General features: G+C 41.2%; 1 protein-coding gene across 1 annotated transcript in view; it reads left to right on the forward strand.

Annotated features, from left to right (window-relative positions):
• Positions 1-2194: 2194 nt before the first annotated feature.
• Positions 2195-14565, forward strand: part of STIM2 (stromal interaction molecule 2) — a 169047-nt gene continuing 156676 nt past the window's right edge. The window contains exon 1 of the mRNA XM_082838740.1: positions 2195-2698. Coding sequence (XP_082694866.1) covers positions 2302-2698 — 397 coding nt within the window. The 5' untranslated portion in view covers positions 2195-2301. The remainder of the gene's footprint in view (positions 2699-14565) is intronic.

The raw sequence follows: 14565 nt of genomic DNA on the forward strand, positions 1-14565 counted from the left end.
CTGTAATTCTAGAGATAGGCTTGTCTTCCAAAGCAGTGGACTTTCTCTTTTCTGCACCTAGGTTTCTGCTCGATGCACAGTGATAACTATTCCTCTGTTCAGCAAGAAGATGCATTCTGGCCACCCGTTTAACAGCCGGAAACTTTGGTACCCGTGACAAAGATGATACGAGATGGAGGGTGTTTTGCTGAACCCTGGCCTGCCTGAGAGAGGTCTCTTTAGTGCTTGCAGGTTCTTCTACCTGTGTAACTCCTTTGTGGCTCCAGTAGTGAGAAGAATAAACAATCATAAGCCCCAATCCAGTACCATCTCAGTGCCAACATCTATCTTTAAAAGAAAGAAAGAAAAAAAGCTCATATCATCTTTGTTTAAAGAAGCTTGGACCCAGTGATTTGTTCATTTGTTCGTGGTTTCGTACTGCTATTGAAAACAGCAGTAACAGCCTGCTCTGCCCAATTTAACAACTGATTAACTACTACCTTGTATTAGCCTCTAATTGTTTAATGGGTGTAAATTTTATCTGCTAAGCAAGATTGTAAGATTCCCCACGCAGGGACGGTGTTCTCCGTCTTATATCTCTGAACTGACTTGACTTTTCCAAGTGTCTCTCTTATACCCCCTTGAATCCCCACTAAGTACTCTGCCTGGCACATGCTAGGCACTCAGTTAATGTTGAATGAAATGTTGCCTTCTGGAGAGCAGAAAACAAGCCTGCTATTTCTTTATATTTTTCTGGTCCTCTAGTACAATTATCTCCTTTTGGAGGACATTCAGCAAATATGTGACTTGATTGCTGTGCCTTTCAGCAGGGGAAATATAATCTCCCTGATGTCTTATAAAGAATTGCCACCTAAACACCGTGTCCTCAAGAAGTCTGTCAAGAATTCATTGTTGATAGATTGATTAGCCTCAAAGAAATTCTTAGTTCTTTTCTGAAGTGTGCATCTGTCTTTCCACAGTCAGTGACATTCATGGTTATGTTGGTCAGACTGCCTAAGAAATTATTTGGGAGATTGTGTAATTTGAGTATCTTCTTGACTTGAGAAGACAAACCAATAAAAAACCAAATCAAAACCCTAACCCAACAACAGAAACCCAATAACAAACAGGACCTTTGTGCTTAAGAACTCTAACTGCAAAACAACTTTGTGCCTCCGGAGACAGAATGTGTGTGTGTGTGTGTGTGTGTGTGTGTGTGTGTGTGTGGCGTGCTTCTTTTGAGGTACGTAAAGCCAAATGAAATCTGAAACACCGTTTTTCTGTCAACCTATTCAGCTGACGGCAAAGACTCCTTAGGGTGGGGTGCGGTTAGGGAGGTGATGAGTTCAGGTAATGTCTGAACATAGGAGAGTAAAGGCTAGACCAAATCCTTTTCAATATTTACATTCAGTGGCGCTAAATCTGGCACGGTCTCCCATTTTTTAGCTGTGGAAACTGGGGGCAAATAACAACGTTTCTCAGCCTTAGTCTCCTCTTTTGTAAAATGGGGATGAAAACGATATCACCACCTAACTTTTAGAGTTACAATGTGTAAATCTGTAAAGCACTTAGGACATTGCCTGGCACACTAGCACTTAGCAAGAGCTTTAAGTCTTTGGTAAGTAAAACGCTATGACCTCCACTTCCATACTGCTAGCCTCTTGTAAGCCCCACCTATACCGAAATTCTGGAGACGCCGCTGTTTCCGATTACAAGGTTTTCTGACCCATGCAATTATTTTTGCTGCCATCTGCACGGTTAAAAGTCGCCCAAACGATTTCGGATGTCCGTACTCTTCTCCCCGTCCCCTTGGTTCCGCTTCCCGCTCCCCCGCCCCCACCCCCGCCGCCTCAATCGCGGTGGGGGCGTGAATGGGGGAGGGGGACGTGAATGGGGGAATGGGTCATGTCCGCCTTCCTCCCCACCCCCTATCTTCGCCGCTCAGCGAAAGCCTTGGAAACCACCCCAAGGCTCTCGTCCTACCCGGAACGCCCCCGGGGGCGGGGCTTGGGTGCCGCGCAGGCCCAATGCAGCCCCGTCGCGCCTGCGCAGTGGAGGGGCTGAAGGAGGCGGGGGATTGGTATGCGAGCGAATGTGTGAGGGGAGGAGGCGTCCAGGCCGAGCGTGGTACTACGACGGGCGCGGGCCGGAGGGGGCGGGGGGATGCGCCGCGGCGGCGGCGGCGCGGACGCTGGGACTGGTGTTTGGAGGCGCCAGAGCAGCGGATCCCAGTCTTGCTGCCGCAGCAGCGCGAGTGTCGCGCGCGGCCTGAAGACGACGTACCTTTTTGCTCCTCACCTTTTTTAAAAATAACCGAAACCAATGAACGCAGCCGGGACCCGAGCTCCAGAGGCCGCCGGTGCCGACGAGACCAGGCTGGAGCCCGACAGGAGCTCGCGTCTGAGGCGGCGGGGGCGGCCCGAGGAGTCGCAGGAGGCGGCGGCGCCTCGCGAAGCGGGCGAGTGGCTGGCGGCCGGGGCGCCGCCGCGCTTTCCCCCCGCTCCTCCTCCGCGTCCTCATCCCGCCACGACGCCCGGCCCGGCCTCGGGCTGGCTGCGGCGGCGGCGCTGGGCTGCGCTGCTGGTCCTCGGGCTGCTGGTGGCAGGCGCGGCGGACGGATGCGAGCTGGTGCCCAGGCACCTCCGCGGACGGCGGACGGCGGGCTCTGCCGCCTCTTCTCCCGCCGCGGCGGGGGGCGACAGCCCGGCGCTCATGACAGGTGAGGGCCGGGAGGGCGGCGGGCGGGGCTCGGCCGGGCACTGCGGGACCCCCATCCCTGGGAGGGGCCCGCGCCCCCTGCCCGGCGCCTGCTATTCGACGGCCCTCGTCAGTGCGCGATGCCCAGCCGGGTGCCCAGACGCCAGCGCCCCTGCAGCTGCTTGGGCGCTGCACTCCGGACGCCTTCCCTCTCCCCCTTGATACCCCGCCCTCGTCAAAGCCTCTCGACGGCAGTCGCTTCCCCGCCCTTAAGTCTGCTCTCCGGTGTTCCACGCTGAGCAATGCGGTGGTTTCTCTTCCGTGCTGCAGAAGAGCCAGCAGGGTCTGCAGGGTACTGGACTGATGTTTTTTTTTTTTTGAAGCTGCTAGAAGAAGTCAGCAGCAGCAATGCGATATTGAGTCCGCCTTTGGTGCTGGTGTTGCAAAGGCAGCTGGCCCCGAGTCTCACAATGTCCCAGGGGAGGCTGCTGGAGAGGATTCTTTGAGAGTCATAATACCTAGTGGTATTTAGTGGTTCCTTATTAGTTTGCGGAAACCTCTAAGTCTAATATGGACTTTTTGAGGAGTGGGGAGAAGACCGTTATAAAGGATGGATAGATAGAATTTGCTGGTGGGAGCATCACTGGGTGCAAAGGTGCAGAAAGCTGAGCAGGTTACCAGGAATATACCGAAAATTTACCAAGTGCAGGATATTCGGTGCTCGTGTTTGAGCAGCACAGTTCTCATAGACTGCAACAGCACTTTTTAAAAATATGGAACGTTCTTGAAATTATTGAAAACTGGCGAACATATGTGGTAAGGTGAGGTAGAAAATTGAATCCTTCTAAAGCTTTCCATTGTCATGTACTACTGATAGGTTGTGGTTTAAGTAATGATGTAAGGATCTTGAAATGATTTCTTTTGGAAAAGTAGTGGAGTTTAAAGTAAGCTTTTTTTTTTGTACTTTATTTTTAAAAGTACTTTGTAGGTTTTCTGCATAATTGCAAGACTAAAAAGGAAAAAGTAAAGTGGAACAAGATGACCCATCATTCATTTAACCAAAGTGATAGTCCAACAGGCGTTTGAAAGTTACTAACAGCTGCTGTGAGTGGAGCTCAGGAGGTCTATTCTTTAGAGCAAAGCAGCTATTCACTGGGTTCAATGACAGGATGTTTACTATTCTAGAGAGGAGGGTGTTGGTAAACTTTCCAAGCTCTTTGGAAGTTGTAGTGTATGGAACATAATGATAGGAATATTTAGCTTGCTTTACCCTGAAGTATATTAAGCCCTTTAAGTGGAAATTGAAACATCAGACTTATAGCTGGGTAATTTTGATGAAACGATTACAGAATGATCAGTATTAGGAGTGTAATAGAGTTTGAGTGAGAGGTTAGATTGGATAGTTTTATGCTTCAGTAGTCTTATAGTGATTATTGGGAAAGTAGCAAGATAAAACTATAATGTGAAGGTTTAATGCCTCATGCACGAAGGGAAGCAGAATTACTTGGGTTTCTAGAAGCTATAGGAGTGTGGCTCTTGGTTTCTTGAGCAGAAAAGTTTGGTTAATAAATAATTGGCTAGTGTTTTATCAATATGTAGTTGCTAAAAGGGCACATGATTCGGAAAATGTAGTATTAACCACTAACAGTATGTTGTATATCGTGTAGATTAGGTCAAGAAAATTACTTAAGATCGAATTTTATTTTAATAAGCTGTTTATAATCCTTCCTTTTGAAGATTTAAATTCCTCTGAGTTATTTATGGTATTGTGAAAAAGGAAAGGTGATTCTTATTGGATGAAAAGTCTGATATATCACACAAAATTAGTTTGTGCTGTAGTGCTTTAAAATAAGTTTACTAAAATAATATTGACCCTGGAATTTATTTTTAATATTCTTAATATTCTTTCCTTTTGTTAGAATATTGATTTTTAAAAATAAATTTATTTATTTTTATTTTTGGCTGCGTTGGGTCTTCTTTGTGCTCACGGGCCTTTCTCTAGTTGCGGTGAGTTGCGGTGTGTGGGCTTCTCATTGTGGTGGCTTCACTTGTTGTGGAGCACGGGCTCTAGGTGCACGGGCTTCAGTAGTTGTGGCTCGCGGGCTCTAGAGCACAGGCTCAGTAGTTGTGGCGCACGGGCTTAGTTGCTCCGTGGCATGTGGGATCTTCCTGGACCAGGGCTCGAACCCGTGTCCCTTGCATTGGCAGGCGGATTCTTAACCACTGCGCCACCAGGGAAGCCTGAATATTGATTTTTTGAATCATGTAAATCACTTGAAATTTAAGATAATCAAATTACACAGTATACAAATTAAATTGGGTCATTTTAATAAGTTTATGTAAATACAGTTCACAATGTTAGAGCATACTGAAAATTTCTTTGAATTATATGGTCAGTATGGGGCTCCTTCCTATTCTGATTGTATGAATAGTGCTTTCTTTTGTGGTTTCCATTTGTAAATGTTGTGCTAAACCCAGAACATAATTAATTATTGCTGTTGTACACTTCAGGAAGTAGAAGCATAGACTGAACTTAAAAAGTACTGTGTTATCATAATCTAGGCAGTGTTAATGGATAGAAATGGAATAGAGAGTTTTAGTAATGAAACTGAGCTTCATGTAAATGTTGAAAATTCTTGTAAGAATTTTGAGAGAATTGCTATCTCTGGCTCTATATTAAAGATGTCATTTAACTGTGAATTCTTAATAGCTCTGAAAATGACAACCAAAGTCACTTTATCTTCTCTTTTTCTCTTCAGGTTAGTATTTTAAATACTTACCTTGAGGAACTTCATAAGAGTTTGCCTCTTACTAATAAAATCTAGAAAACAGTCTTTTCCACTGAAGTTTGCCTCTCAAGGGTTTTACTTTAGAGGTTTAGTGTATTTTAAGAATAAATTGCCTTTAAATCATCTACTGCATGCTTAGTTTTGAGCAAGCAGGTGTTCTTTTAAAGAGAGAGACTATGTCACATCAAAATAAACAGGCCCGTTGTCATAAGAATATTGGTTTATATTTCCTTTTCTTTTTTTATATTACCTTTTCAGGAGTCAGTGTGTGCAAATGTTTTGATAAAGTGAAACCATTAACTATTTACAGTGCTGTGTAGTAAGGGCTTAAGTTGTATATATATATGTGTGTGTATATATTGATATATAAAATTTTAATAATAATTTAATAATAACAATACATTTATATTTAGGGTTCTTACTTTCAAAGTGATTGAAATTTAAAGCAAGTTAGGGATTGGTGATTGAGTGCTTGTTGATTATAATCTAAAGCAGTGTTTGAATAATTCAAAACATCACTTTTTTTTTTCTTTTTTGCCTAACAGATTCAGAGTCAATGAATTGATCCCAGTAGGCAGTGATTGATCTCATCCAGATATGGTCCCTGAGAAATAGCTTATGAAAGGGCACACATGTATACAATAGACATACACACATACATAAATATATCGCATGTTTATAGAACACAATTATTTATTCTGACAAAATATGTATATTTTGTCATATATATGTTATATATATATACATATACATGTTACTTTGAGTAATATTTTGTGAATTTGCACGTGTTAATGTTTTCATTGTGACAATAGTTAAATTCATAGTGTACTTCACATAGTGTTAGAAAATGTTTTTCCTCCTTTTGTGAAGTTACTCTTTTTGAATTTAGCTTAGGATTTCCTGAAGCTGCCTTTTGATGGCTAGGTCTTCTGCTGTATCCTTTTTTTTTCCTTTCCCACAGTTATCATTTACCAGTCCCTTTCATTTTTAAAAAAAAAAATTTTTTTTTTTGATGTGGACCATTTTGAAAGTCTTTATTGATTTGTTACAACATTGCTTCTGTTTTTTTTTTTTTTTTTTGCGGTACGCGGGCCTCTCACTGTTGTGGCCTCTCCTGCCGCGGAGCACAGGCTCCGGACGCGCAGGCTCAGCGGCCATGGCTCACGGGCCCAGCTGCTCCGCGGCATGTGGGATCCTCCCAGACCAGGGCACGAACCCATGTCCCCTGCATCGGCAGGCGGACTCCCAACCACTGCACCACCAGGGAAGCCCTTGCTTCTGTTTTATGTTTTGATTTTTTGGCCACGAGGCATGTGGGATTTTAGCTCCCTGACCAGGGATCGAATCTGTACCCCCTGTATTGGAAAGCAAAGTCTTAACCACTGGACCGACTGGGAAGTCCCATACCAGTACCTTTTTTTTACTAGTCTTTGGTCATTGCTCTAGGTTGTTTTTTTCTTTTTCCTGTTGCTGACTACAGAATTAAAGAACATACTCGTATCCCTTTTGATCTAGTCTATTCTGACCATTTAAGAATTGGTAGTAATCTTATTGGTCTGGAAACATTGCATCCCTTGGTACTCTTTTTGAGAATGCTATGGCAGAACTGAGTGGTCTCTGTTGGGAATCCCCTGACACAGGAAAAACTCAGAGGGCCAGCTGGAAAAGTGGGTTCAGGATTTAGTTTAATTTTAACAATAGGATCCACACAGGAATTCTTTAATTTGCTAAAGGCTTGCTTTGTGATTGGATACATGCTAATGTTTTTAGATTAATTTAGACTTTTGAGTAACTGTATCAAGTATTTTGGATATTGCCCTACTCATTGATAATAATGCAGTGTGGAACATTTTCGGAATGATGCATGGAGATCTGTATTTGTGTATAGGGTAGTTAAAGTTTGAACTCATTAAGCTAATGTTAAAATTAACACCTAATAATATGATTAGCAAGCCATTTTTGATATTCACCAGAATTTGGACCTTACCTTATTAAGACCTACCTAGGAGATTACTTCTGAATTGATCAGATTTCATCAACCAAGCAATTATTAAGCATATGCCTATGCCTAATACCATGTAGTACGAATGGGAAAAAATACAAAAGAGACTAAGACATGGGTCTGCCTATTGGGAATAATAGGTATATTTATTAAACTATTACTGGCAGTCAGTATTGTGCTAAGTGCTTTATATACATCACTGATTTTGATTGTGAGATTAATTCTGTTAGATAGTTGCTTTTTTCATGTAAGAGATGAGGAAACTGATGCAGGATGATCTTAAGTAACTTGTCCAAGGTTACATTTAGTAAGTAGCAGAGTCAGATGTTGACCTGTGTTTCTCTGATTCCAAAGCTTTGATTCTTAGCTGGTATGTTGTATGCTTCCTTATACACACAACTAGACATAATAATGAGATAGACTGTGATTAACAATAACAGACCTAAAAATGTTGGAGAAAGAAAGGCTACTAGAGACTATTACTTGGAGGAGGGTTGGTTTTGAGCTGGACCTTGATGTATAGATAGGGCTTGTTGTGGAGATGAGTGAAAAGGCTTTCAAGGAGGAAGCGTATGCAAGAATAAGGAATAAGTTAATAGTTTTCTTTAGAGTTAAGCATAGGTTGTATGTAGAGTGGCAGAAATGCAAGGAGAAAGGTTTGGCCAAATTATCAAGAGCTTTAATATTCCTTAGTTTATTCCCTGTGTATCAAAATGTCAGCACATCTAAAACTGGGGTACTCAGCCATGTGTTGGGGAGTATGGAAAGCCACAGGAAAGTTGTGATACATTTTCTTGGTATATTCATTTTACTAGATTATTTTGAAAGCAAACATTAAATATTTAATAGATAGTAATTTAAAACATTTAACAGCACTAAACATGCACAAGTTATGGAAAATGTAAGTTTACTTTAAATTTTAAGGTCAAATGAAAGGCTTAAAAAGGTATTTTGACCTTTCAGAATGTTTTTTTCATGAACTTAGAGTTCTAAATCTATTATCCTGTCAGGGGTTGAGAAGCCCTGTGGTTTTTAAACATGGGAGTGACATGACCTCAGTGTTTGAAAAGCTAAGTCTAGGTGGATGGAAGTGAGGATATAAGAGAGATAAATAAAGAGGCCAATTAGTAAGCTATATAGAAGTGGAGGTCTTGAAAGTTTAAAAGATACAGTGGCTATGAAAATGTTTAGAGGAAATTTTGTAGAATTTATGGTTAGATTAGAAAGGAATCTATTTATATAAAGTCTAAGAAATAAAAATTGCCTTTAAACTTTTAAACTCCTAGAGTTTGTAAAATGACTTAAATTGGTACAAGTCCTTGAAAATAGGCAAGAAGGAACACTTTGTTGTAGAGCGTCTTTATTTCAAATGTGCCTGTTTAATTAAAAAATTACTGTGTTTTTATATGATTGGACTTATGTGATGATTTACAAACTGTTTATATGAAACTTTTTAGTATTCCATATTTAAAAATGCATGTTTATTCCTTAACAAAGGATAACTGTTTCCAGATTGAACTAACATTACAATGCGTCAGGGTTGAACTCCCCCCCAGCTGCCATTTGAATAACAGTGTCTCAGAGTATTGATATATTATTTGTTTCAAAATTAACTTTTGAATTTCATTGTGTGAATTTCACACTTGATCTGTAGATGATTTCAAATGCCAAATCTAAATGATTTGTTCCTTTCCTTATCATTCTAGATCTTTATATTAGTAGGTATTAGATATTCAATCCGTCTTGACACTTTCTAATCCTACCTTCAGTAACGATTCTCCTTGACTGGTTTCATTGTTGCAGATTTGAGGTTGGTTCTCCCCTAAGCCTGTGTCCTCAGTCTGTGTTCCTCTAGTCTACCTGAACATTTCCTCCTCAGAGAACTTCATTACTAGGAAAGTTCTAAATTGGGGGTGGGGAACCCCAAGCCAATGATTTATTTGACTTTTGGCTTTATTTCATTTGGCCCTTGAGGTGATACTGCACAACCATCATGGCTGCAGTCCTGCGAGTAATTTCCTTTCTGTTAGGCTTTATCAGCCATCTCGTCTAAAGTGAAACAACTTTAGGATTAAGGCTAAGATTAGTTTTAGAATGTTTAATAGTGACTTTTAAGTGTTTTCTTAAGATAGTGGTAACGCCCCCCCACCCCAGGACCAGGAAACCAGAGTATGACAAACACAGTTTACTTGGACTAGTTCATTTCGAACTCAAGTGCCTGTATCTGTCCCAGTGTTCTTGCAAATGAATTTATCTTTTTGTGTGCCTGCATCTTGGCATCTGTAACTTACTCTTTTTCCTCTAGTCATTTTCACTTTCTCTACCTCTCTCTTTGATTTTCCTAAACTTGACATTATATGGAACTGAAAATGTCAAAGAAGATTTTAGTGAATTAAGTAAAAACTGGTTTTTAAATTTTGAAAACATTTGAAGTGAGTATCTTATTTAGGTAATTAAAAAATAGTAAGAAACCTCATCATAAACCCCCAGAGTAATGAAAGTGATTCGTAATTGTTTCTTAAGTGAGTCTCAATAAGTGAAAAAGGTTTTAAAATCCTTACTTGAAATTTTTCCCTGCTATTCACAGTGTACGGGTCCATGTTATTGCACTCATGTTTTCTTTGCACTATTGTTTTTCTTTCCTTTCAAAAATACGTGATGTTGAGTACTAGATAATCTTAGTTCCCCTTCTTCTTTACTCCTAGTCTCCAGCAATAAATCTTTTAATTTTTCCATTAATGACAAGTATGTAATTTTTCCTCTTTTCCTGCTCTGTCATCTTCATCTGTTCTTTCTACTTTGTCACAAACATTCAGACTGTGTTAATCCTTGATATTTCTTTCTTCTGTATTGCTGTGTACCAAATTAAAAAAAAAGCTTCTCCAGATCTTTGTCCAGCTGTGGTACAGGTATCCTTTGTGTTTCTTGAATTTGCTTTTTTAAATATACCTTGCAATGTGCATCCAGTATTTGGTTCTAGGTCGGTCGAAATGGATCCTAAAAAACCCAGAGGCTAAAAGTGAGAAAGTCAGACTTCAGTGAATGTGTGTGTACGCATATAGTTTTGAACATTTTTTAGTGACTGTTTTGTGTCAGAATGATGCAAAGAACTGGGAATATAAAAATTGAACATTTTTATTGTTGCAAGAACAATATAAACTTGAAAATTGCTATAGAGTGGATTGTATAATTTTAAAAATGTATAAATATCATTTAAAAAAATTGAGGTATAGATGATATACAATATTATATATGTTTCAGGTGTACAACAATGATTCACAATTTTCAAAGGTTATACTCCATTTATAGTTATTATAAAATAGTGGCTGTATTCCCTGTGTATCCTTGTAGCTTATTTTGTACATAATAGTTTGTACGTCTTAATTCCCCACCCCTATCTTGCCCCTTCCCCGTTCTGTCTCCCCACTGGTAACCACTAGTGCTATATATCTGTGAGTCTTTCTTGTTTTGTTATATTCACTAATTTTGTTTTTTATAATTCCACATATAAGTGATATCATACAGTATTTGTCTTTCTCTGACTTATCTCACTTAGCATAATACCCTCCAAGTCCATTCATGTTGTTACAAATGGGAAAATTTCATTCTTTTTTTATGGCTGAGTGGTATTCCATTGTGTGTGTTTGTGTGTGTGTATGTGTACACACGCATACATACACACCACATCTTCTTTATCCATTCATCTGTTGATGGACATTTAGATTCCTTCCATATCTTGGCAATTGTAAATAATGCTGCTGTGAACATTGGGGCGCATGTACCTTTTCAAACTAGTGTTCTTTTTTTTGGATATATACCCAGGAGTGGAATTTCTGGGTCATACGGTAGTTCTGTTTTTAGTTTTTTGAGAAATCTCCATACTGTTGTCCACAGTGGCTGCATCAGTTTGCATTCCTACCAACAGTGTGCGAGTGTTCCCTTTTCTCTATGTCCTCACCAACATTTGTTATTTGTGTTCTTTTTTTTTTTTTTTTTTTTTTTTTTTTGCGGTACGCGGGCCTCTCACTGTTGTGGCCTCTCCTGTTGCGGAGCACAGGCTCCAGATGCGCAGGCTCAGCAGCCAGGGCTCATGGGCCCAGCCGCTCCGCGGCATGTGGGAATCTTCCCAGGCCAGGGCACGAACCCGCGTCCCCTGCATCGGCAGGCGGACTCTCAACCACTGCGCCACCAGGGAAGCCCCCTATTTGTGTTCTTTTTGATGATAGCCATTCTTTTTTTTTTTTACATCTTTATTGGAGTATAATTGCTTTACAATGGTGTGTTAGTTTCTGCATTATAACACAGTGAATCAGTTATACATATACATATGTTCCCCTATCTCTTCCCTCTTGCGTCTCCCTCCCTCCCACCCTCCCTATCCCACCCCTCTAGGTGTTCACAAAGCACCGAGCTGATCTCCCTGTGCTATGCGACTGCTTCCCACTAGCTATTATTTTATGTTTGGTAGTGTATATATGTTCATGCCACTCTCTCACTTTGTCCCACCTTACCCTTTCCCCTCCCCATATCCTCAAGTCCATTCTCTAGTAGGTCTGTGTCTTTATTCCTGTCTTACCCCTAGGTTCGTCATGACATTTTTTTTTCTTAGATTCCAGATATATGTGTTAGCATACGATACTTGTTTTTCTCTTTCTGACTTACTTCACTCTATATGACAGACTCTAGGTCCATCCACCTCACTACAAATAACTCAATTTCGTTTCTTTTTATGGCTGAGTAATATTCCATTGCATACATGTGCCACATCTTCTTTATCCATTCATCCAATGATGGACACTTAGGTTGTCCCCATCTCCTGCTATTGTAAATAGAGCTGCAATGAACATTTTGGTACACCACTCTTTTTGAATTATGGTTTTCTCAAGGTATATGCCCAGTAGTGGGATTGCTGGTTCATATGGTAGTTCTATTTGTAGTTTTTTTTTTTTTTTTTTTTTTTGGCGGTACGCGGCCTCTCACTGTTGTGGCCTCTCCCGCTGCGGAGCACAGGCTCCGGACGCGCAGGCTCAGTGGCCATGGCTCACAGGCCCAGCCGCTCTGCGGCACGTGGGATCCCCCCGGACCGGGGCACGAACCCGTGTCCCCTGCATCGGCAGGCGGACTCTCAACCACTGCGCCACCAGGGAAGCCCTATTTGTAGTTTTTTAAGGACCCTCCATACTGTTCTCCATAGTGGCTGTACCAATTCACATTCCCACCAGCAGTGCAAGAGTGTTCCCTTTTCTCTACACCCTCTCCAGCATTTATTGTTTCTAGATTTTTTTTTTTTTTTTTTTTTGCGGTACGCGGGCTTCTCACTGTTGTGGCCTCTCCCGTTGTGGAGCACAGCCTCCGAACGTGCAGGCTCAGTGGCCATTGCTCACGGGCCTAGCCGCTCTGCGGCATGTGGGATCTTCTCAGACCGGGGCACGAACCATGTCCCCTGCATCGGCAGGCGGACTGTCAACCACTGCGCCACCAGGGAAGACCCACGTTTCTAGATTTTTTAATGATGGCCATTCTGACTGGTGTGAGCTGATATCTCATTGTAGTTTTGATTTGCATTTCTCTAATGATTAATGATGTTGAGCATTCTTTCTTGTGTTTGTTGGCAGTCTGTATATCTTCTTTGGAGAAATGTCTATTTAGGTCTTCTGCCCATTTTTGGATTGGTTTGTTTTTTTGTTATTGAGCTGCATGAGCTGCTTGTAAATTTTGGAGATTAATCCTTTGTCAGTTGCATCATTTGCAAATATTTTCTCCCATTCTGAGGGTTGTCTTTTGGTCTTCTTTATGGTTTCCTTTGCTGTGCCAAAGCTTTGAAGTTTCATTAGGTCCCATTTGTTTATTTTTGTTTTTATTTCCATTTCTGTAGGTGGGTCAAAAATGATCTTGCTGTGATTTATGTCATAGAGTGTTCTGCCTATGTTTTCCTCTAAGAGTTTGATAGTTTCTGGCCTTACATTTAGGTCTTTAATCCATTTTGAGCTTATTTTTGTGTATGGTGTTAGGGAGTGTTCTAATTTCATACTTTTACATGTACCTGTCCAGTTTTCCCAGCACCACTTATTGAAGAGGCTGTCCTTTCTCCACTGTACATTACTGCCTCCTGTATCAAACATAAGGTGACCATATGTACGTGGGTTTATCTCTGGGCTTTCTATCCTGTTCCATTGATTTATATTTCTGTTTTTGTGCCAGTACCATACTGTCTTGATTACTGTAGCTTTGTAGTATAGTCTGAAGTCCAGGAGCCTGATTCCTCCAGCTCCGTTTTTCGTTCTCAAGATTGCTTTGGCTATTCGGGGTCTTTGTGTTTCCATACAAATTGTGAAGTTTTTTGTTCTAGTTCTGTGAAAAATGCCAGTGGTAGTTTGATAGGGATTGCATTGAATCTGTAGATTGCTTTGGGTAGTAGAGTCATATTCACAATGTTGATTCTTCCAATCCAAGAACATGGTATATCTCTCCATCTATTTGTATCAACTTTTTTTTTTTTTGCAGTACGCAGGTCTCTCACTGTTGTGGCCTCTCCCGTTGCGGAGCACAGGCTCCGGACGCACAGGCCGAGCGGCCATGGCTCACTGGCCCAGCTGCTCCGCGGCATGTGGGATATTCCCGGACCGGGGCACGAACCTGTGTCCCCTGCATCGGCAGGTGGACTCTTAACCACTGTGCCACCAGGGTAGCCCTATTTGTATCATCTCTAATTTCTTTCATCAGTGTCTTATAAAATTCTGCATACAGGTCTTTTGTCTCCTTAGGTAGGTTTATTCCTAGATATTTTATTCTTTTTGTTGCAGTGGTAAATGGGAATGTTTTCTTGATTTCACTTTCAGATTTTTCATCATTAGCGTATAGGAATGCTAGACATTTCTGTGCATTAATTTTGTATCCTGCTACTTTACCAAATTCCTTGATTAGCTCTAGTAGTTTTCTGGTAGCATCTTTAGGATTCTCTGTGTATAGTATCATGTCATCTGGAAACAGTGACAGCTTTACTTCTTCTTTTCCGATTTGGTTTCCTTTTATTTCCTTTTCTTCTCTGATTGCTGTGGCTAAAACTTCCAAAACTGTGTTGAATAAGAGTGGTGAGAG

Source organism: Leucopleurus acutus (assembly GCF_964270905.1).
Source record: "Leucopleurus acutus genome assembly, chromosome: 4".
Classification (NCBI taxonomy): Eukaryota; Metazoa; Chordata; class Mammalia; order Artiodactyla; family Delphinidae; genus Leucopleurus; species Leucopleurus acutus.